We start from the raw sequence: 25,530 nt of genomic DNA, 5'->3' as shown, positions 1-25,530 counted from the left end.
TTGTATAATGCAATGATTTTTAGCATATTCACAAAGTTGCACAACCAAACTATTATCTAATTTCAGACTACTTTTCATCACTCCAAGAAGGAATCCTATACTCATTAGTAGCTCCCTCTCCTTCACCTCTCCTCTCTGTCCCTGGAAACAGCTGATTTATTTTCTGTCACTAAGGATTTACTTATTCTGGTTATTTCATATAAATGGAATCATACACTATGTGGCTTTTTTATGTCTAGTTTCTTTCACTTAGCATAATGTTTCCAAGGTTCATCCATGTTGTAGCATTTTTCTTTTGTTCCTTTTTTTTTTAATTTTCAGAGTATTTTATTCAGATTTATTCATATTTTATTTATTTCAGAGTATGTGGCTACAACACATTTTGTTGACCTGTTCTTTATTTAGTTGATGGACATCAGGATGTTTTCATTTCTTTGGTTAATATAAATAATGTTGCTCTTAACATTCAGGTACATGTTTTTGTGTGGATTTATGATTTCTGTTTTCTTGAGTGTATACCTAGAAGCAGGATTACTTCGGTCATATGGTAACTATATGTTTAACTTTTTGAGGATACTGGCACAGTGTTTTCAAAGTGGCTGCTCCATTTTACTTTCTTACCAACAAAGTATAAGGATTCCACTTTATCCAAATCCTCACCAACATTTGCTATTATCCTCCTTTTGATAAAAGACATATTATTGTGAATGTGTAAAATAGTACCTCATTATGGTTTTGACTTGTCTTTCCCTAATGACTAAAAACAATGGAAATCTTTTCATGTTCTTATTGGCTGTTTGTATACCTTCTGTGATGAAATTTTTTTTTTCAAAGTCTTGCCCATTTTTTGAGAGTTATTTTTTTTTTTATTGTTTAGTTGTAGGGATTTGCGTATTCTGAATACGATTTGCACATTAGATATATACTTTGCAAATATTTTCTCTCCTTTTCATATTCTTGATAGTATCTTGGGAAGCAAAAAGCTTTTAATTCTCCTAACATCCAGTTCTTATTGTTTTCTTTTTGTTGCTTGTGCTTTTGGCTTTAGGGCTAACAAATTATTGCCTCACTGAAGGTCCTGAAGATTTATGTCCATGGTTTCTTCTAAGAGTTCTATAGTTTTAGCTTTTACATTTCGTCTTTTATCCAGTTTGAGTTCATTTTTGTAGATGGTATGAGGTAAGGGTTCAGCTTCATTCTTTTGCCTGTGGATATCCAGGTAGTCTGACACCATTTTTTAAAGTATATTCTACTTTAGCCCCCTTCCACCGCCACCATTATAGGAAGAATCTAGGTATGACAGTCTTAGTGGTATCATTTTTTTTTCTAATTAAAAAGTTAGATAATGTATTTGGAACTCTACTTGGAAATATGTATATAGGAATTTAGGAAAAAAATCTAATTACTCAAAGACAAACATTAAAAAGAAAATCTGATTTCCTTCTCTTTTCTTTGCATTTAATCTAGTGGCAATAATTCTGTATTCATAACTACATTTATATCTTAAATTTTATTTACTTCATTTAATAGACATTTCTATATAATTCATCAGTTTTAATGATCTCAATGTATTTCATGCCGTGGGGTTGCCTCTGCTTACTTAGTCCCCAGAACAGTTTAGCTTAACAATAGTGGCACAATTCTGTACTTGATCTGCCTAAATTCAGAACCTGGCTCATCTACAATCTATATTGTGTGATGCCATTTGTGTAACTCACCTCCCAATCTCTGATTTTATCACCTATAAAATAAGAAAATTTAAAAACTCTTCACAGAGGGTTGTGATGAACATTTAATGATCATTTCACAAAGCACTCAGGATAATGCCTAGCAAATAAAGTCTCACTAAGTGCTAGCTCTTATTATTGTTTTGGAATTTTAGATTACCCCAACTTTTGCACATAAATAATGCTGTGATAAATGCATACATTAATTAGTTTTTTGGTAATGGAATTTCAGAGAAAAAATATTATCTATATTTAGGTACACTTAGCCAGTTGCCAAAAACCTGTTGAAAAATTCTTTCATATTGACCTCCCTGCCAATGCATATCACTTTTTTTTTTTTACTTTTCATTACCAAAAAACTTAATTCTCTGTAATAATAGGGAGAGTTTCAGAACCCTCATTCACCCATGAATGAGCTTCAAAAATGATCAATTCATGACCATTTTGATTTCATCTATACACTCATATAGTCTTCTCTTCCTTTATTATTTTGAAGCAAACTTCAAATATCACATCATTTCATCTATAAATATTACAACATGTTTTGCTAAAAGATAAAAGCTTATTAAAAACACAGATCCACAGGATCATTATTGTAAGAAAAATGAGTAATGTCTAGTATTATGAAATATCCACTCAGCATTCAAATTGCCAACTGTTTCATTTATTTTTAGTTTGATGTCTTGCTAAATTAATTCTAGTTTGACTGCTTTCTAAGTAATCACTAGCCTCCTCACTACCTTTATGCTTATTCTAATTCTAAATTCTATCATTATTAAGACCAGCTATTATCTATTGAGTTCCTACTATGTGTCATGCTTCTACGTGATGTTTTCAGTCCTTCTTCCCACTGCAAGAATGAATCCATCCCTACTTGTATCTGAGGTTATGAGCTGAGATTGAGTGGGATCCTGTGAGAGTGTTAGAGAAGGAATACAGTCAGGTGCCAGTTCCCATCTGTCAGACTTCACAGCTGGCTCAGATACATGCTCTTTTCAGTGCCACACTGTTGCCTAGCTGTTTCCCTTAGTTCATTGCACACTTTGCTCCTGGTCAGTGTTGGTCAAGCTACTGTGGCCACAGAGACCTCCAGCTCCAGGAATCATTGGCTCTGTCACACACATCACATTCTAGGCTATCTTCCATTGTATTTTTTGTTTTGTTTTTTTGTTTGTTTTGTTTTGTTTGATAAGTATCCTTTCTTGTCAGAAGCCAATCAGCATAATTATTTCTACTGGGTTGGTGCTCAGTAGATATTGCTAATATTGGTTCTGTGGCCTTGGAGTAACATGATGGTCATTGATGATCACATCCAATTTAAGAGTTTTCTTCTAATGAGCCCAGTAATTTTGTGTGTTCAGACAAATCACTCAGAGAGCTTAAATATGGTCAGGGAACTTAAACTCTTAGATTATAAAATGTAAGAAACTTAGAGAATAATAGAATCCAGGTGTTTTGCTGAAGGAAGCTTTATGTTGAAATTGACAGTATCTAAACATTAGACATCAAAATAATTAAACATTAAGAAAAATTAGAACTGGGACTAAGGGAGAAAGGAAGATAGAAACTTGGTAGGACATTTCTAGTTTAAAAGTGGTTCACATTTTAATTTCCTGTCCTAAGTATTAAGAAAAAATGTAATATATGTGCCCATATCGAATATGCTATTCATAACAGAATGCTCTGAATTATAGTTACATTTGAATACACTCACAACATCAAATAAAAGCCATTATTCAGTTAAGTAAGGAGATAGTAGCTCAAAATACAGGCCAAATGTCCCTGAGGAAATTTACTCAAGGAAAGTGCTTGAATCAAGCTGATGATTAACCGGAATCCTCACTGTCACAAGTCTCTGCTGCATATCTTTGTAATCAGGCGTACTGATGTCGTAACTCGAATGATAAATGCAGAACATATCCTCGGAACCTTTAGTCAAAATGAACTGGTATTCCCAATCTGCTAAGCAATATGCATAAATATGCAACTTTATTTTTTTGGCATTCTTACAGGCTGTTATAGAATTTTCACAAAGGCAGAACAAATTTGCAATAGAATTAGTAAGAGAAATCCAGATTTGATTATGTTCTAGGTGTCACCAACTCAATCAGGGAATTTCACGGGGAATTAGAAAAATTCCACATATCATTCAAGAAAAAGAGAAATCAATCATGCCTATATGGGTTCTTGTTTACTGTGCTATCTTTATGGTAGGAGGTTGCCTCCGGAATCAAGTATGTTATTCTATGAAGGAAACTTTCCTCCATGACCTGGTACTATATTACCATATAGAGATAAAAGTGAAAGAGAACTTAAGAGCAACCTGGATTGAAAAAAAAAAAGAATATGTCAGTGTTTGGATGGATACTGTAAAGGAAATTGGGATGGTTTCAGGTTAAAGTCTCTTCTCATGTGGAGAGCCTGAAGGTTCCAACTGTAGTGTCTATCTCTTGTAAGTACTATACACATATTATCTCATTTATCCCCCAGAAATGCTGTTGAAGTGGGTGTGATATTTCCCATTCACCAGGTGACAAAACAGTCTTCACAGGGGTTCACTAGCTGGCTTGGTACCACACAGCCAGGATGGTATCGAGGTTTCAGATCCAAAACCGAAGCCATACTTCCACCAGACTAAAACAATAATCTGATGTTTTAATGAGTGCATGATACAGGGAAGGTGGGTGATTTGCACATTCCTGCTAATTGAATGTCATCGGTTTGTAGATGCTGCCTTTCTCCACAGTGGTGACAAAACTCCATCCAACATGTTATGCTACAGGAATTGACTCCCATAGGAAGGCCTGTTTGCTTAAGTCTTTGCTGTCTTTGGAATTGGTTTTTACCAATTCTTAGACATCCACACACACACACACATATAAGAGTCTGGGGGTTAGCTACTCATGCCTTTTCTATTAGTTCCACAGATTCTCTGTCTTGTTTCTGGGGAATTACTGCTGCCTCCCCCAGTGTCCTATTTTCAGTAACTTAGAACTCACTCACAATCTTCCTAGCACACCAGAAAAGCACAAGCTGGAACCGTTAGAATCTCAGTTTTGAAACTAAGAAAGTCTCAGTAAAATTGATCTCTACTATGCTGGAGGCAGGGACAGTTTATCTTTGCTTCTTGAGAAATCAGCCTGGCACATGGTGGTTATCCCACAGATGTATGTTAAATTTGAACTAAACTTCAGAATTCAAATCTCAGCTCTCTTTTCTTAGCTATGCAACCTTGTTCAAGGTGCTTAACCTCTGCAAGCCTCATGTTTCTCATTTTTAAATGAGAGTAATGACTTCTGACACCTCAAACTTATTGTAGAAAGCATATTATATAATTCAGGTGAAAACCCTTACATGGTACTTGATGCATAGCAAACAATAAACAGTTATTGCTGTCCTTAATAATTGACTAAATGTTGCAATGTGTGCATTCCTCTCTTCTATTTTTCAGAGGTTTCTGCTGTTTTTGAGGCTGGCACTTCAGTTACTTATATGTTTCAGGAACCCTACCCAGTGACCAAAAATATAAGCCTCTCATCCTCAGCGATTTACGCAGATGCGGCTCCATCCAAGGAAAATATTGCATTTAGCTTTGTGACAGCCCAGGCACCCAGCCTCTTGCTCTACATCAATTCTTCTCAGGATTACCTGGCTGTCCTGCTCTGCAAGAATGGTGAGTACTGACAAGCATGAAGCCTGATGGAGTGTCACAGTGGGCTAGAGGGACAGTGCATGCCCTCCAGAACCCTGCATAATTTCTACCTAAATTTGGTCCCACCTGGGCAGCTTAATTCCAGACCTCCAGCCAAAGTCTTGATTGTACTTTACCTTTATGACTTGCAATTGGTATTCAGGGCCAGTGTCAATTCATTGCTGAAGTCTCAAATGCATTGACTTTAATTTGCCTCAACTGTGTAGCAGTAATTTTTTATTATTTATTCTGTGCTGGAATCCATTAAGTGTAGAGGAGACAATCATAAGCATATCTGAATTTCAGAAGGACACTCGTCACATATATCGTGTCATCTTTGCTGCAGTCTCCTTTACTGAGGGCTGTTAAAACAACTAGCATAAATGCAGGCTGTATTAATAGAAGTTGATTGCCTAGGTCTTGGAAAGAAATGGTATATGTGAATCATAACCTGGTGCAATGTGGGGCATGGTGCTGAGAACCAGACTTTGAAGACAACGTGCACAAAATGGAATATGCAAAGGTTAGATGGGTACAGAGCCTGGAACCCACTTCATGCAAGGGATGTTGAAGGACACCAGTTCTGACAGCTGTAAGGAGAAATGAGATTTTCTTCCCTCACTGTGTAATTCCACCTCACAATGAGGAGGGTTGTTGATATAGTCATGGTCAAGGGCATTGTGAGATCAAAATCCTAGGGGATGGAACAACAGAACAAAGAGGGCAAAGACATGGACATCCCTATAGTCTGGTCTCAAATAACACGTTCCCATGATCAAGAGCATGTTCTTCCTCCTTCTGTAATTTGCTGATATAAAGAGAGTAGCCCAGGTTTTAGAACCATCCCCTGGGATGGACCATGGTGGGGCAGAGGCTTAAATTTTGCAGCACACCCTCTGCCTTCTCTAGACCTTAGGACAGAGAAGAGACTCCACAGAGACTCCAGCTATTTCTCTTGCTCTTCTTTTTTTTATGCGGGGTTGGGGTGGGGGTGGGTATTATTCTTTTTTGCTTCATCTTGCTTTCTGACTAGGGCACTGAAAATAAAGACTGATGTGTGGACCTAATGCAAGGATCAAAACTGGTGGGCATAGGAGTTGAATCATGCCTGAAGTACATTAATAATAACAGTGGCTCACTAACAATAACAGGACTCATTCATTCTAAGAGCAAATGTAAGGGAAGGAATAAAGAGAGAGAGAGGACCTGGGGTACTGACTGACCACTCCAAGACTATCTGATCTTGAAGAGCCTGTAAGACAAAAAAGAACCATTATGGGTTATTAGACCTCTTATTTATCAGCAGACCTTTGTATGATTAGAACCATTATATTAACTTGTCACATCTTAAACTTTGCCCCCATAATGTCTCTGTGATGTGGATAAGTCTGGCTGAGGATGCTGAGGCATAGATTAACTAATTAACATAGGCCAGCCAAATAATTCATGACACAGTTGGGGCCAGAAGCTAGATCTCCTGATAATCAGCTCCTCTGTTTTTCCTCTAAGCGAGACCATTCTGCTGTGACGTAGCTGGACTATAGTAAGATTGTTACAGAACACTGAGATGCATGATTTTCCCCAAACCTTCTTTTAGGTGTGATTCCATGGCACATCCGTACCTGCCAGGCTGTGCCTATTGATACAGACATTGCATAACAGGAATAACTATATCCAATTACATATACGTACTACTCCATATGCTCTCTCTCCCTCTCTCTCTCTCTCTAAACACACACACACACACACACACACACACACACACACACATGCACATTCTGGGCACTATTCTCTTTTTTATTTAATAATAAATTTATTTTTTATTGGTGTTCAATTTGCCAACATACAGAATAACACCCAGTGCTCATCCTGTCAAGTGCCCCCCTCAGTGCCCGCCACCCAGTCACCCCCACCCCACCCTCCCCCCCTTCCATCACCCCTAGTTCGTTTCCCAGAGTTAGGAGTCTTCCATGTTCTGTCTCCCTTTCTGATATTTCCTACCTATTTCTTCTCTCTTCCTCTCTATTCCCTTTCACTATTATTTATATTCCCCAAATGAATGAGACCATACAAAGTTTGTCCTTCTCCGACTGACTTACTTCACTCAGCATAATACCCTCCAGTTCCATCCACGTCAAAGTAAATGGTGGGTATTTGTAATTTCTAATGGCTGAGTAATATTCCATTGTATACATAAATCTGGGCACTATTCTAATTAATGTGGACATCTCTTAATTCTCACAACAATCTTATGTGGTTGGTGGTATTAATCTCATAGCTCCAGAAACTAAGGCATGCAGACACTACATAACTTGCTTAAATTCTCACAGCAAGTAAGTGAAAGAGTTAGAATTCAAGCCTCCCTCCCTGACTTTGGTAGCATATTTTGTGTGTGTGTGTGTGTGTGTGTGTGTGTGTGTTTTTAAGATTTTATTTATTTATTCATGAGAGACACAGAAAGAGAGAGAGGCAGAGACAGGCAGAGGGAGAAGTAGGCTCCCTGCAAGGAGCCCATGCAGGACTCAATCTTCGATCCCGGGATCAGGACCTGAGCCAAAGGCCGACGCTAACCACTGAGCAATCCATGTGTCCCGCGTATTTTGTGTTCTTAAACCACAGCTCTAAATGAAGGGTGTTATTTATTTTCTGAAACACAGTGTGTTTTAAATAACTTGAATTTATTTAACTGGGAAGAAGTCTTGAATTTGACCTGATCGCCTATTTTCTTATACTCACTTCCCTGAAAGTTCTACTTGACCCCATAGATATTTGCATTTTCTAAGCACTGGCTAAGTACAGGAAGCAAGGAAATATTTGTGCCATCTTTGTTTGCTTTTTTGTTTTAAGCTCAGGTCCCAGGGCGAGTGTGAAAGTTCAGGCTTCATATCTGACTCTGCATCAAGGAAGACAGGTGTCCAGGCAGTGGCTAGTCATGGAGTGCTGTGCCCTCCTTCCCCTCACTCTGCCTCACAGAACCTCCTACCCCAATGCTCTAAGGAACTCTTGTCACACTGGGCAGTGGTAGATGCATTCATGATTTAGGATCCTGGGCATTTCCTGCCATCTTATCCTATAGAGATGCAGTAGAGGTATGTATTCATTCATTCATTCATTCATTCATTCCCTCACCAACTCACAGCACAGTATCAGGAACTGTGGAGAGCAAGAAAAATAAACAGGATACTATGCTGTCTAAATATGATAAGGAAAAAGACTCAAAAGAGAGACTTATGGTTTTTGATGGACAATCTAGATACATGAAGGAATCAGATTGTCCAGATTTCGCAAGCAATCTAACCAGAAGTTATATTTTTGAGAATGAATCTCCTAGGGATTCAGGGGTTAAAACAATAGGGCAAATGCCTTGAGCAAGAGTGGATTTCTTGTCATCAGAGGTCTTCAAAAAGTAATTAAATGACAATTTGTTGGAGAAACTATAATAAGAATTCTGGCAGTGGATGAGAGAGAAAAATAATCTCTGAGTTTCTTTCCAAGTCTAAGATTTTGTGATTCTCTATTCCCTTCTTATGTAGTCTTACATTTATATTTCTTTCTGTTGGAGCTGCATTTGCAGCCTTTGAAATGTTTCTACAAGGAATTCATAATTGGTATTGGTATGCTCATGGTATTAGGCCACTGACCTAATTGCCAGTGAATAATACGGGAACCCTGCTTCATGGAAAGCTAGGAATACATTTAATAACACTTTGATAGACTTCAGTGAGAAATATACCCCTGAAAATACTAATGGAAGTTAAGAATACCTGTAGCTTGGGAAAACAAAACAAAATAAAACAAAACAAAAAGATAGCAAACATGGTAAAGGGTTAACTAGGGAAGGTCTTTCTCTGGAAGGGTTTTATAAGATTGATTCACACCTCTCTGAGATGAAGTTAAGAGTTTTCTATTAGTGCAGGTTTCTTAACCTTTCTTTGGCTTAAGACACCTCTGGGAATCTTATGGAAATTATGATGAGAGGATCACACTTAAAAAGAGTGCTTTTTGTTCTCCCCAGGAGGAAGGAAATGCCCATAGCCATGTCATACAAAATGGCTCCAATTTCAGCACTGTGGGTTAAGAAGCCAGGAGGTGGAGACAAGTGGATGAACTGCATAAATACTGAACAAAATCCTTGGCTTGCAAATCTATTTAATATGGGTATACAGGCCAGAGGAGAGAAGAGCAGTGGGACTCAAAGTCATACTTCCACGTCTCTCCCTGGCAGGGGTTTGGTTTGGCACGCCTGGAATTTTTCTTTGCCCTTTATCATTTTTCTTGAAATTTCTCCAACTAGAGACTTATTCAGGTTAAATTGTAGCTGTCTTTTGGAATGAAAACAGGTCCTTTTTCCTAGAAGATGAAAAGGATTTTCATTTCTGGGATGGAAGATTAGAGAATGAAAAGGAGGCATTTGGGGTTAGAGAGTCCTTAGGAGAGTAAAGATAGTTGTGTTCTCCTAGGTTGGAGCTTTGGACAGCAGGCAACTTCTTGGAGGTGTAGCAGTTGGAGAAGAAGTGGCATATGAGGAGGAAAGGGTCCAGAGAAGGCAATGAGAGTATTCTAAAGAATAAAGAATATTTTAAAGAATACACATAAATTTCACAGCATTTTATTGAGCAATGGCTCTGCCTTCTGCACGGTACCAGGGAGTTCACCTTCAGATTTGTCGTTTAACAAATATTCAGAGTATCTACCATGTGGCAGGCACTATTTCATGCAGGGAAGAGATGGATTCAGACAGGCTTCTGCCTTTAAGGATCTAGTTTTGGATACAACAAAGAAGGACAACAATGTGTCATAGATGTGAGATAGAGTCTGTTCCAGGTAGATTGAGGCAAAGAAAGGAAGACTGACCGATTCATTCTGGGAGGGAGGGTCAAAGGGGCTTCAGGGAGATACTGAAACTTCAGTTGAGACATGAAAGATAAGACAGTGTTTTTCAGGCAGACATTAGATATTTGTTTAATGAAACGAGAGATTTCTTTGACTGTTCTTCATTTTCTCCATTTCATTTCCACTGTATGTGAAATATACATATTTTTTCCTATCAATTCCCCTTTTTACTCTTTCCTCGTATGTCCTTCTTGACTCCTTGATAGTAAAAATGTTTCAAAAAATCAAATTTAGAATATATGCTAAGTCTAAGGCCATCAACCTATGGTGAAATCATTTGGATACCAAATTCAAACAGGACCCCCAGGTCACCTTCCCAAGGTGGCTCTTCAGCTGCCTTCCAGCACTAAATCGTTTGTCTGGCTTTGCTTCAGCATTTCCTTTTTATCAATCATTTTTTTTTTAACATATACATTCACAAGGATGTGCTGTCTGCATTTGTGATTGCACACACCTTGGAGGGAATAATGATGAACCCAGACACTTTACATTTTGAATAGAATGACTCAAGGGAGACAAGGGTAAGGAGGAATCCAGTGAGGGAGTGTCTTCAAAGTACAAACTTCAACAGCTGCTAACCAGGGCTAGTTTGACCCTAGACTACTCTCTGCCTTTGCTGCTTTCTTGCAGAAGACTTCCAAAGTTTAGTGCTGCCTCCTATCACTCCCTCTCTGACACCAGCAGCGTATATTTGAGTTCCTCAGAGCAGCAGAAATGTTGATAAACAGGCAGAGAAAAGCACATCTCTCAAGGCATCACCATGACCATCTCAGTCGCTGGGCTCCTGTCAAGCAACTTCTTGCTGCTATTGAACTTAAAATTCTCCACTGTCTTTTGATATCTGCAGGACTATTTTGGTTGATGCATTTTTTCCATTTCTGGGCTTTCCAATAATCTCTTGTTGTGGGGAGATACAGGTCTTGCTGTGCTTTTCTCCTTCATTTCAGAGTAATGTGTTTATGATACATCATGACTTTGAGAGGCTATCAGTAGTCTCTCCTCATCACCTCCTCTTATAGGAAGGACAAAAATGTGGGCATGCACAAAAGGCACCTCCGGAATAGACAGTTAATCCACTGTTCCAACGGGAGGGCCTGAGTACAGAAATGAAGGTATGATGAATAAAACTAGATCTAGGTTGGGGCACCGGCATAGCTCAGTCAGTTAAGCATCTGACCCTTGGTTTTGGCTCACATCATGATCTAAGGGTTGTGAGATTGAGTCCTTTGTCAAGCCCTATATTGGATTCCATGCTCAGTGCAGTCTGCTCAAGCTTCTCTCTTCATCTACTCTTCCTCTGACTCATGCTCTCTCTATATATATACACGAAATGAAGTCAGACGCTTAACCTACTGAGCCATTTGGGTGCCTGTCCTTGTATTTAGAGTAAGAAGGAAGTCAAGGTTAATTTAGATAATAAGGAGAAAACACTGATCTGCTAGGGTTAGTGTTCTTAAAAGAGGCAATACCAGATTTTCTCCTGTCTCTGTCTCTCTTTTCCACATAAGGACGTAGTGAGAAGGTGGCCATCTACAAATCAGGCAGAGAGCCCTCACTGGTGACTGAATTGACTGTCACCTTGATCTTGCTGGCATCCAGAGTTGTGGGAAAATAGATTTCTGTTGGTTGGTCTACGTAGTCTGCAGTTTTTTGTTATAGCAGTTCGATCAGACTAAGACAAAGATCAAATGAGATAATGCAAGAAGATGTGCTTCATAGACTGTAAAGAACAAAACACATTGCATTTCCCATTGATAATAATAAAAATAATAATATGAATTATCTGAATGCTTGGGTCTACAGAGCATGAATGTGAAAGTCAAGATTCAGGATGACTGAGATTAAATTTTAATCAAATAGGGCAAAGAGAACATGAAAATCACCCATTGTCTAGAGGCAGAGCATCTAGTTGGGATGAGGGCATTACCTTGAAGAAGGAGAAAGAGAAGGCACAGGGTTATCAACCTCCATGTTAGCTGTTGTCATTAGGTACCAGCAGCAGCTTTTGATATATGTAAGTATGAAAACAAAAACGCTTTAAGAACAGCTTTCTCAAATCCCTCTTGAACTAGACTTTTGGAGAACTTGCCTGATGTTTCTGAAATAAAGACAGACAGAGACAAAATAACTGAAGAACAGATTCTGTGCACAGGACTAAGTAAGCTCTCCTCACTATAGGGCCAGGCCCAGCAACATGTGACTGAAGGGATATAGTTCAATGCTTGGAAACTCCAACCTTAAGCCCAGCCCCTCTGGCTGTGGAGCTGGCTGGACAGTAAGCACCAGCATCAAGGAAACCAAAATAGGAAGAGCAGAGTTACTGAGTCAGTGTTCTAAGTCTCCGGGTAAAAAGCAATAATCAAAGGCCAGTATGTAATTAAGGGTAACAGAAATGACAAGGGGCACCTCAGTGGCTCAGTTGATTGAGCATTTGACATTTGGTTTCATTTCAGGTCATGATTTCAGGGTCCCTGACAGGCGTGGAACCTGCTTTAGAGTCTCTCTCTCTTCTTCCTCTATCCCTCCCCTGCCTTTCCCACCTCATACTCTCTCTCTCAAAAACAAAACAAAAATAAACAGAAAAACAACCCCCCCCCCCAAAAAAAATACAAAATACAATTATCTCTACAAACATTTATTTACTACCTACTGTTTTTATCTGCCAGCGCTGCCATAACAAATTACTAGACTAGTAGTACTAGTTTCACAGTACTTTCTCACAGTTCTGAAGACTGGAAGTCTAATATAAACGTGCCAGTTGGGTCAGTTGGGTTAGCTCTCCCATCAGATTATAGATGACTCCTTTCTTACTGTGGGTTCACATGGCCTTTTCTTAGTATGCATGTGCCTGAGAGAGAAAGAGAGCATGCTCTGGTTTCTCTTCTGTAAAGGACATTCATCCTATTGATTAGAGCCCCACCCTTATTTAATTAGCCACAACTACTTCCCTAGAGTCTCTATTTCCAAATATGGCCACAAAGGGATTAGGGCTTCAACATAAGAATTGGGGGGAGGGGTATAAACATTCAGTCTACAACACCTACTATGTGCTAGATGCTGTCCTATGTGCTCACATTAGAAGAACAAATAGGGTATATATAGTTGGCTCCAGGGAGAAACTTAAAGTTGGACTCCATATACAATTTTCATCTTTGTAAGGTCAGCATCTAGCAGAAAACTTAGCACAGAGTTGGCCTCTGGTATTCTTGGATTGAATTATGCCTAGCAAGTGTCAGGACTCCCCAGAGTCCATGAGAGGTCTTTCTAGAATGCCAGTGGGGCTGTATTGGGGGGAAATACGGCAGTCCTCAGTCTATCACAAAAGGTTTTCAAGTAAATTTGGGCATGAACATACATTATATTAATTATTAATATTCTTAATTCTGGCCTTCCTGAGATTCCATTTTGTCACCTGTGATGTACTTTTGAGAGGCAGGGTTGTTTGGGTAGTGGAGCTCTGTGGAGCTGGCATTCTTTGATTTTATTTTCTGAGGGCCTTTGGGATCTTTGTACTTTCTCAATTTAAAAAAAAAAAAAAAAAAAAAAAACTCCTTAGAAATTTTCTAAGAATTGAGCAACTGTTTTTATTTTTTTTTCAGCAAAGCTGGTTGCTTACAACTGTACTGTGAGAACTAAGAGAATTATTATCTGCTTTTATGCTTCATTGTAAAAAGAGAAAAGGCGTGCCCTTGGTTTCTTCATCTGTAAATTTGGGATAATTGCAATGGTCAAGGGTCGTGCAGCAATGTTGTTGAGGATTAATAAGATCCTGTCTGTAAAGGGTTTGAAGGAGCTCCGATGAAAGATGTGGGATAAATACAAGGAAGAGTTATTATAAAACAGAGCAAAGCGCTGGCTGGTGATTGAGCCACCTTGATATTTTTTAAAGCCAGGGTTGGAGAGAACAGGGAACTGAATGGTTAGCTTTTGGACTAGAACTCTAATTAGGAGTTTAAAGATTAAGAAAGTAGTTGAAGTCTGTGTGAAGAAAGCTTTTCTCAGAGAAAAGACATGTTTTTATTCTTCTTAGAACACTGGATCTGTAAATACTTACATCTCAAGACGTGAAACAGTCAGCAGATAGTCCAAGCTTGGGGTTTATTCAGTTCTCTGTGCAGTTAATTACCTTTTGTGCAGCAAGTAGGCCTTGGATTATCATTATTTCTCTTCATTCAAAGTTATTGGAGATGTGTTTCCACTTTAATAAGTAGCTTATTCTCTCAAAGTTTAGAAATGAGAGCTCTGGAAATCGAATCCCCTATTATAAAGCTGCCGTGGAGACATGGTAAGCAGGCTTTCAATCTTACGAGTCCAGTCTGAATTTCTAACACCGCCCACCAGAAACCTTCCCTAACCTTCTAGCTCAAAAACAGTTGATAACAGCTAATATTTGAGAAGTGCTTAATGTGTACCAAAATGTAGTTTTAGCAGTTTTAGTTTTGTGTTAGTTCATCTCATTCCCTTACATTGGCTGTGAAGTTAGTACCAACATTTCCAATTTTATAGATGAAGAAACTTAGGCACAGAAAGGTTTAAGTGACTTGTCCAAGAAGACACAGCATTGAACCAGTGAGGCTGAAAAGTAAACACTGCTGGTCTCTTTTTAGCCTATGAACTATTCTCCTCTGTTCTCTGACCTCTCATGGTTCTGTGTGCTACTTTCATGGAACCTGCTATTTTCTTTCTGGTGCTTGCTTCAGCTTTTATGTAGGGTGTGTGCTATTGTCAGGAAGGACATATTCACTCCCTGTAGTCCTTCACAGTGCCTTGTTTCCAGAACTCTGTTTAAAAGGTGGGCCAGACAGAAAGGATGGGGCAAATCTATAACGAGGACTAAAACCCTGTGGGATATTTAGAAATGCATTGCCAGTGGAAGAGGTGCCAGATATCTCCTTCTATTTGGTAAATTGTACTTTGGTGCACACTGAAGCACACGGGACTATCCAGTGGAAACAAAACAAAACAAAACAAAAACAGACAAACTAGCATTCCTTATTGATGCCAAATTCTGTGATGCAAGTTGCAGTGTATAGCTAGAGCCCCTGCACAGAGACTAGCCAAGCTAAATTTGACAGTCACTGTTGAGTGAAAGTTTGAAGTGAAATAGAACATGGGGGAGTGCTACTTTCTCAGAACAAGTGATTTTAATATTATTAATAGGGCTCAACAGAACTTTTCTGGTTCAAAAAAATCTTGTGTAATAAATAGATGTTCTTATTTAAACATGAGGGATAAATATATAAATTTATTGCTGTTCTCTTCATACGCTCCTCCACAATGACATAAAGAAATTTAAAAAAAAAATAAAAAGGTAAGAACCCCAAAAGACAAAGAATCAGAACAGAGCTTATGATGGGTAAGAAATATGAAAATATTTTTAAAAACTGAACAGCAGATGGAGGAGGAAAGCTGCCTCAGTCCAAGTCACTAGGAAGGGATGCTAATGGGATGGTTTCATGAGAAAGGATCAAGCCTGGGCATTCTGTACACCATGGAGTCCAGGGTGAGGCATGAAGTCAGAGAAGGGAAAATGAGAAACTCTTACAGAGAACTGTTGACCCTAAATCTGTTTTTCCTTGTCTAGGAAGACAAACAAGTTCCTTTTCACCTCCATCCCAGAAGATCAGACATATTTAGTAGCATATAGAAATTGAACCAGAGTTTCCAAAGCTGATGGCAAGATCTAGATACAGGGCTAAAGGGAGAAAGGGCCTTAACTTTCCCTTCTTCCAAGAGCTCTTACAGAGATGCATTTCTTTCTTCATGTAGGAGATGAGAGAGTTTTTCACAGAAGAACTGAACAACTCCATGAAAAATATATGTGATAACTGGAATTTTAGGAATGCCTCCATTGAAAAGAATAGTTTACCCATATAGTCACCTATTGGAAAACTCAGTCCCTGCACAAAATCTTCAATCCAATTTATAGTGCCTCAGTCACAGATGTGAACAGATGACCAGGACCATCACATATTTCCATAAAACCTCCAAGATGAAAGAAAAAGATCAAAGCAGATAAATAAACAGAGATAAGTGCAGAAAACAGGGATAATGTGAAAGGTAGAAGAAACTAAAAATATAGCATTTCAGGGAAGTAGGAGAATATATAAATCTATGACGCAAGAACGTGATTCTTTAAACTAAAACTAGAAAACAATAAGTAAGAACTCTTGGAAATGAAGTAGAGATGATTGTTAAAAATCTAGAAAGTTGGAAGATAGATAACACATTTGAAATCTCTCTGAAGGTCAAACAAAAAATACCAAAATGTGGGCAATATGAAGACAAAAGAAAATTGGAGGGCAAAACATGATGTTCACTATCTAATTGTATTTATAAAAAGGGGAATAGGTGGGGAAAGTACATTAGCAGAAGTGTACTAAAAAATACTTTATAGGATAAAAGAAATTGGATGTAAAACTGCTTCTCTACCCATCAGTGAACAGACTCACACATAAAGGCAAATGGAGAACCCTAACTTTGCTAAAGACAGGATTAGGACTCAAACTAGCAAACAACTTAACAGAATCACTAGAAATTTGAAGATTTTGGACAAGTATCTTCACAATCCTAATGATAAATGGTTTTCCAACTGGAATGCCATGCTTAGTCCAATTATTAGTCATGTGTGAAGATATGAACAATTTCATACGTAAAAGGGTGGAGGTAGCTTGGGTGATTAAGACTCCCTAAACACCTTTTTAAAGATACTATTTGATATGCATATATTAGTCATCAGAGTCTGTGTAAAAAATCACCCCCAAATTTAGCACCTTTAAACAACAAAAATGTAAAAAAAAAAAAAGAAAAAAAAAATAAACAACAAAAATGTATCCCTTTACACAGTTCTGTGAAAGGTTGGAAACCTAGGATTGGCTTAGTTGGATGTTTCTGGCTCATGGTCTCTAGTGAGATCACACCTCTTGACCTGGGCTGCAGTAGTCTGAAGGGACTGGATAATCTGCTTTCCAGCTCCATCATGTGGCTATTGACAGGAGCTTTCAGTAATTAATTCTTCAACTTTTTCACAGGGCTTCACAGCATGTCAGTTAGCCTCCCCAAGAAAAAAAATGGTGGAGAATAGTGGGAAGAAGAGAGAGAGAGAGAGACAGAAACAGAGAGAGGGAGAAAGAAATACACAAAAAACAGAGTACCTATGACAGAAATTGGGGTATTTTTAGAACCTAAACTCAGCAGTGACATCTAGTACAATGTGATGTTGAAGGAGGTGACATAAAGTTATGACTACTGGAAGATAGGGATCCATGGTGCCATGGTAGAGGCAGCCTGCTACAATGTGCTTCATCCAAAAAAAAAGAAGTATATCCAAAAGAATGTTATGAGATCCAGGAAACAGGTCTCTCCCCCCCCCCCCCCCCCCCACCACAGAACAGGCAAGGTAATTTTGGGATAATAGCTACAGTGAAATCCTAGTGAGGAACAAGTCCAGACCAGTGGTTCTCAACTGGGCATGATTTTGGCCCCCAGGGGATACTTGGTAATATTTGGAGACATTCCTAGTTATAAAGATGACAAGCACAACTAGTGTGTAGTGGATAGAAGCTAGGGATGATGCTAAATATCTTAAGGACCCCAGCCTTCCTTCTCCCTAACCCCCCATGCCCCCCCACAAAGAATTATCTGACTCAGAATGTCAATACCTTAGAAGTTGAGAAAACCTGGTCCTGAATAAGGCATATTGACAGAGGACTTTTGAAGAGAAGCTCTTACAGAAAACATACAAGCGATAGATACCATCAAAGGGTGATACTTACATCAGACACAACAACATGGACTTTGAAAACCAACCTAACCAAAATTGTAACTTGCCTGTATTGGAAATATGGGGAGAATCGACTGGGTCCAAGGAAGGTAATTCCTCCTCTGCCATTGTGGGAAGGCAAAATATAATATTTAAAATTAATGCACTAGGAAAGAACAACATATTTAAGAAAATAAAGTTGAAGGAAAATAACAAGAAAACTTACAGAACTAAAAGTCAAAGCATAGAAGGATGAGGGCCCATAGTAGGACGGTGTGGGGAAGAAGTTGCTTTGTCTTGTTAAATCTTTCTATATTACTGACAAATACCCACCATTTGCTTCAACGTGGATGGAACTGGAAGGTATTATGCTGAGTGAAGTAAAACAAATTGTTTTACTTCTATAACTGTTAAGCACACTTTATTGAAGTGGCGCATGCCAAGACCACTAAGAAGTCATCTTACTGCCAGAGCTCTTTCAGGCCTTAACTTCCATGGGTTTGCTACAACACATTATGCTGTTGACTGCTTCTTCAGCCTTCTCTGTGGATACCTCATCCTCAGGCTGCCCTTTACATACTGGCTTCCTTGGGGCAGTTCTGGGGTTTTTTTTTTGGAGTAAGAATACACCTTTACTGAGATATCATCTATTCTCGTGACTTCATTTAGTGATTATGTAGATCTTCGTGGCTTTGGGAAAATTGTCCCAACTGCTTGACGGGGCAATGTTAATTGGCTGTCATACAGACTCCTCAAGCTCCACGTGTCCCAAACTAACCTCAAGCTTACCCCACCTCCAGCACACACAGGTGCATACACATACATGCATGCACACACATGTAATACACACATACACATACATATGCACACAGATACACTCATGTAGACATATGTTCATGAACACATACACGTAAGCACACACACACATACACATGCACATAGCTACATCTTCCCTTGCTTGAGTCTTTCCTTTCTCAAAGGAGTGCTCTATGTTCATGCAATCAGAGACATGCTTCACCCATATGTTCATGCAATCAGAGACATGCTTCACCCATATCTTCCTTTTCCTTACCCCTCCAGAGACCATCAATCACCAAGTTTTATTCTACCCTCTTGCATCACATTGTATTTACTTCTTCAGTCTCTTACATCTGTCAATTTTGTACACCCTCACTGGGTTCTCTTTGCTCTAACCATTTAACCCCAGGATCAGATTACCACAACAGTGTCCAACAATAGTTTCTCAGCCTCCAGGCTGTGCCCTTTTAATTCATTCTCTATTCTGACCAGGGTGATCCTTTTAAAATTCAAACATATTCATGTCACTCATTTCTGATAGCTCCCACTGCCCTTGGGCTAATTTCCCAACTTGGCTCAGCCCTAGGTCCTTGCTTTCCTGTGAAGTTTCAATTCATATTATTCTCATACCCGACTGTACCCTCTCCTCATATTGAATTATGTTTCCAGGATTGAATACATCTTGCTGTTTCACCTCTGTGTCTTTGAACAATTTGCTACCTTTGCTTGAATCATTCTTTCCTTTCCTACCTTCATCTCTTCTTTGTTGGCAAATTCTTATTTCTTCCAGTCTAAATTTAATGTCACTTCTGGGAAGCATTCGAGTTCCCTCCCAAATACTGTGTTAAGTGCCCTTTTACCAGGTTTCTGCAGCAGCCTGTTATCGAAATTGTCTCAGTCTCTGCTAACTTGTTGGATCCATCACTATAACACTAATTTAAGGACTCAGCACGGGTCCAGGACCATTGGAGGCCTGATATGTACACATGATACATACATTGCCACTATAGACAACATTTTCATGTGAAATTGCTTGAGAGCTTTTAATGAAAATGGGGCATTTTTTTTTTTTTTTTTTTGCCAAGCAAAAGAGCCTTTTTAGAAGCATATTCTAATGGTTCATCTTCAAAAGAGTTCACTGTCATATCTTTATGGTGTACTAAAGTGCAGCTAAGAATCAAGCAGAATAAATTAAATTGGATAACAACTTTACTTAAAAGCATGAAGCGAAAATGAGAGAAAAACCTTAAGAAATAGCAAATCACAAAACTGGATTACCATTATCCTTTTATTTCTAATTTTGATAGGTATTTTTCCTCTCAACGTACATGAAGGGTCTGGGGAAAGGTATCTTAAAAGAGAGGCAGTGTGAAACAGATAAAATATTGCATTTAAAAAGGGTAGAGGAAAAGCTGTGAACAGGTCATCAGCTCCATAATGGTACTGCTGTTGGGTTTTAGTTGTTTGTGATGCCATCCTTAGGTGGGGCCTCTAAAAGACAAATGAGATTATTATTATTTTTTTAATGTTTTACTAGTTGTTTTATTATAAAAGTTCTCAAACATACAGAAAGATAGACTATATCTACTCAACTGCCACACCGATAACATATCCACCACCTCCATTTATTTATTTTTTTTTTTAAATTTATTTTTTATTGGTGTTCAATTTACTAACATACAGAATAACACCCAGTGCCCGTCACCCATTCACTCCCACCCCCCGCCCTCCTCCCCTTCTACCACCCTAGTTCGTTTCCCAGAGTTAGCAGTCTTTACGTTCTGTCTCCCTTTCTGATATTTCCCACACATTTCTTCTCCCTTCCCTTATATTCCCTTTCACTATTATTTATATTCCCCAAATGAATGAGAACATATAATGTTTGTCCTTCTCCGACTGACTTACTTCACTCAGCATAATACCCTCCAGTTCCATCCACGTTGAAGCAAATGGTGGGTATTTGTCATTTCTAATAGCTGAGTAATATTCCATTGTATACATAAACCACATCTTCTTTATCCATTCATCTTTCGTTGGACACCGAGGCTCCTTCCACAGTTTGGCTATCGTGGCCATTGCTGCTATAAACATCGGGGTGCAGGTGTCCCGGCGTTTCATTGCATTTATATCTTTGGGGTAAATCCCCAACAGTGCAATTGCTGGGTCGTAGGGCAGGTCTATTTTTAACTGTTTGAGGAACCTCCACACAGTTTTCCAGAGTGGCTGCACCAGTTCACATTCCCACCAACAGTGTAAGAGGGTTCCCTTTTCTCCGCATCCTCTCCAACATTTGTTGTTTCCTGCCTTGTTAATTTTCCCCATTCTCACTGGTGTGAGGTGGTATCTCATTGTGGTTTTGATTTGTATTTCCCTGATGGCAAGTGATGCAGAACATTTTCTCATATGCATGTTGGCCATGTCTATGTCTTCCTCTGTGAGATTTCTGTTCATGTCTTTTGCCCATTTCATGATTGGATTGTTTGTTACAGAATGGGAGAAGATATTTGCAAATGACATATCAGACAAATGAGATTAAAGATGAAATTCCTGATGGTTCAAATGAAAGCACAACAATAAAAATCAAAGAAACAGCACACATAAATCCTCTTTGAAGGTCCTGATTTCCAGCTCTCTGTAGCAATAACTAAGTAAGCCTGGGTGTCCTGTACCATAGGCCACCAACATTTGTCAGGCTTTCCAATAAATTGGCAATGAAAGACAAAATCCATGCAAGGTGGGAGATAAATTAGCACACAGCCAAAGTACTGGAGAAATAAGCACTGGTTTCGTAGCTGAAATATTTTTTGATAAAGTAATAATCCCCGGTAATCTCTCTCTAGCTTTAAATAACAGCCGGTCTTTGTGCCGGCAGTTTAATTTTGTTGGCTGCCCTTGTCTTACAAATATATTTAGTGGAGTCTGGAATATCATTTTGTACTGAAAGCTGAAGCCTTTGTCGTGCTGAAGCTGGGCAAAGGCAATAAATCAAGGACAAAGTGAAAAGGAGTAGAAACGGGGTATCGGAAACTTATTTCCCCAGAGCGGGCAAGCGTTCTTCTCATGCGAGCAGGTGTATTGCATCAGTCATGTCTTCCTGTTAAGTGCCTGTGTTGTAATGATATTGACTTATATCTACGTTGCACCCTGGTTGGCATTGCTCCAAAGTGCTTAAGATGCATCTATGGGAAATACATGCTGAAAATAGCATCATGAAAATATACAGCCCCCGTTTTCTTTTTTTTTTTTCTTTTCCTCCTCTAAGATCATTCTTCCCAGGAAGTGTTCTGAGATGCCCAACCTTAACTGCTTCTGTTTTTTCATCTGTGTCTGACCAACTAATAAATGGCTTTTTAAAGTTAAAGGACAGGCTGCTGTAGATTTAAAATGATTAAACTGGGACTAATATACTTCATGATTTGCATTTGCCACATTGGTTATCGTTGAAAATGGATTACGGAGAAAGAATATGGAGTTGTTTATAGGGTGTTTGTTTTTCCTGCAGCAACACAAAGCGATAAAAATCACGATGCTAGAAAGCCAGAGATCCGGGTTCTTGTATTAGTTTTCCATTTCATTTCCAATTAGTGGGTCAAAAGAGCACACATTTCTTATCTCACAGTTTCCTTGAGTCAGGAATACAAGCAGTGTATTTGGTCTCCTGCTCAGGATTTCACAGGTGGGTTGTGGTCTGATCAGGGACTCCACTGAGGAAAGAGCCGCTTCTGAGCTTCCTCGGGCTGTTGGCAAAACTCAGGTCTTTGAGGTTTTAGAATGGAGGTCTCAGTTTCTAACTGGCTGACCACCAGCCCTTGCTCTCAGTTCCTAGGAGCGCTGGCAGTTCCTGGCCACATGGAACTTCCCATATGTCCTCATAGCTTAACTCTGCAAACCAGCAAGGGAGCACCAGCAGATATATACATGGATAGATCTTGATATAGAATCCCAGGAGTGATATCCCATCACCTTTGCCATTTCCTGTTTGTTAAAAGCAAGCCACAGGTCCCCACCTACACTCAAGGGTTGGGCTTACCTATAGAATGTGAACATGAGACCCACCCTAGAGTCTGCCGACCACATTTTTAGTGTTTCTTGGGCATTAAAACATGGTACTTTTATATATTCACTAAACGCAGTAAGAATGACCTAAAAATGCATCAAACACAATCGATAAATCACAAATTTAATGTTGAAAGAAACCAGATTTTAAAAAAGATTTCTGTGATTTCAATTTTTATAAATTTTAAAAACATGAAAAATTAATCTATGTCATTAGAAATTGTAATAATGGCTAACCTTGGCAGGGGAATAGTGACAATAAGGGATCTGAGTGTACTTCTGTGTTGTTAGAATACTGTCTCCTGGATTAGATGATTCCATTTGCAAATGGCTGTTTCATTTAGGTCCCATGAATGGCATCTTATCTGAGAATCCATCCTGGGCCACAGGCTGCAGTATTAGGACCCCAAGGAGTGGGGTTTATAAGGACCACACTGTCTCTAAGTCAGGCTGTACTTTTCTTTCTCTGCCTTCTACATTGCCTGGTGCTCCTTAATCATCTTATTACCCGGCATTATATTATACATTTATTTGCTTGTTGCCTGTCATTAAAGCCAGAATATAAATTTTGGCTATCACAAACTTTGTCTTTTGTATCTCTAGAATGAAGTTCAGCACATGGCAGACATTCACTAAAGTATTAGTTGATTGAATGATTGGAAGTTCAGTTTACCTTTTATACTAGTCATATGAGATCACCAGCATCACGGCTGTGGGGCTCCTCTTTACTATTGGTAGAATATTCCTAATTAATAAATGGCAGTATGAATCTGTTAGTATCCAATGACCTGAAGCTTGTTGGAGATTTTCATCATCTGTCACCAGAACACTTATATTAAATCAGCATTCCACCCAAGAAAGAGTTAAAGTTGACTTCAAAGTAACAGTTGGTCAGTAGGATCTGATGAATTGAGATTTGTTTTTAAGATTTAATCCTTCAGCTTCAAAGCTAAATTTAAAAACCAGACTAAATAATATAAAGTTAAGGGAAAGAAATAAAAACAGAAATGAAAAGAAGCAAGCACAGGAAGCCATAACAGCAAAACAGTTTTTTTTTTTTTAAAAAAAAGGGGAAAAAAAAAAAAAGAGCAATTGCCAAGCAGAATGAGAGACAAAAGAAAAATAAGAATAGTAGGAAAAATCCATGCCACCAGGCTACATGTTCTATGAGCTTCTCTACCAGTGGTAACTCACCCCATAAGGCTGCATACTTACCATGTGTCCTTTTCTTGAAGTGTCTTTTCCTGTTCCCCATGCTTTTCCTTTATTGGCCATATATTACTTTTTAGGCCTCTGCGTCTAGAGATGTTAGTTTGGGAAGTGTAATTGCATATTGTCTTAGGGCCTTAGAGCAACACAACTGTTTGATTTGTAAACTGATAGAACTATCTGGAAGGGATAAGTTTTTCTCCCTTATAGAAATGGGTCAGGTCTGGAGAAAGTCACTGAATCTCCATTAGTATGCATTGTACATTCTTCACACACTTCTGTTCTGTTACACACTCAGAGTCAAGCTGTTGTCTACTGTGACAACTAAGAACTTAGTCCATTTGTTTGCTTCAAATCATATTTGAAGGTAAATGTGATTTCAAGCTATCGAGGCATTTTTAAAGATTCAGATTTAGAGGTCTCATCATGCTGATAATCAGATGATTATATCCATCTAGAATACACATTCCAGTACTTTTGGCCCATTTTATCATCCCTTGGAGAATGATGATTTTCTGCTCTGGAATCAAGACCTGATTAGTAACCAGAATGGGAGTATCTTCCCTCTCTTTCCATTTCATCCCCAGCCCTACTCCTCACATCAGCTGGAGAAGTAAGGGGAAAAACAGAAGTAAAACTGCACAGAAGGTGGGAGAGATAGAAGGAGGAAAGGAGGAATGAACGAAGGACAAAGGAGAGAGAGAAAACGAAAGCGAGGCAATCTCATTAAAGTGGCACAGTTAGGAAAATCCCAGCAGTTGTGCCCCTAAGTTATTGTTTTCAATCTTTGCCCTAAATTATAGTGGCCCCTCATTCAACAAGTTTTTATGTACATTATGTCTTTCGTCTGCATACGATGCCTGTGTTAGCCTTACTATCACAACTAACACAACCCAAATCTCAGCGTCTCACAACAAATATCCACATTATTTCCCTCTGGCTGTGGGTCAGGTTCTATGATTTTGCTCCGTGTGTCATCTCATTTTGAAGGCCTAGGCTGAAGCAATAGATCTATGTGAGATTCTCTCTTCTCTGATAGAGGAAAAAAAGCAAGCTTGTCTGTGGAAACATGCAGTGCTTCTTAAAGCTTCTGCTTGTAGACGCTTGGACAAGGCAAGTCAGGTAGTTGAGCCCAACAGCAACCAGGGCACAACCAGTCTCATGACCATGGACAATGGTGTGTAATCCCTTTATAGGAAATATAAATATGTATTTGGAGACAATAATACAACCTACCTTAATACCTGAGTAATTAGGGAGGAACCCTCCACTTATAGGTAAGAAAATTGAATGACAGAAAGCTGAAGTGGTATGTGTAAGAGTCATAAAACTGAGAAACAGAGCTTGGCATCAATCTCAGGTTATCTGATTTCTAGCCCATTGATTTGTACATC

At 38.8% G+C, this 25,530-nt stretch overlaps 1 protein-coding gene across 1 annotated transcript in view; it reads left to right on the top strand.

Moving 5' to 3' along the window:
• Nucleotides 1-25,530, top strand: part of CNTNAP5 (contactin associated protein family member 5) — a 785,909-nt gene that overhangs the window by 690,141 nt on the left and 70,238 nt on the right. The window contains 1 exon segment of the mRNA NM_001048108.1: nucleotides 5,179-5,400. Coding sequence (NP_001041573.1) covers nucleotides 5,179-5,400 — 222 coding nt within the window.

Source organism: Canis lupus, chromosome 19 (genome assembly GCF_011100685.1).
Source record: "Canis lupus familiaris isolate Mischka breed German Shepherd chromosome 19, alternate assembly UU_Cfam_GSD_1.0, whole genome shotgun sequence".
Classification (NCBI taxonomy): Eukaryota; Metazoa; Chordata; class Mammalia; order Carnivora; family Canidae; genus Canis; species Canis lupus.
The sequence above is the reverse complement of the archived record's forward strand: the minus strand, read 5'-3'. Positions and strand labels throughout refer to the sequence as shown.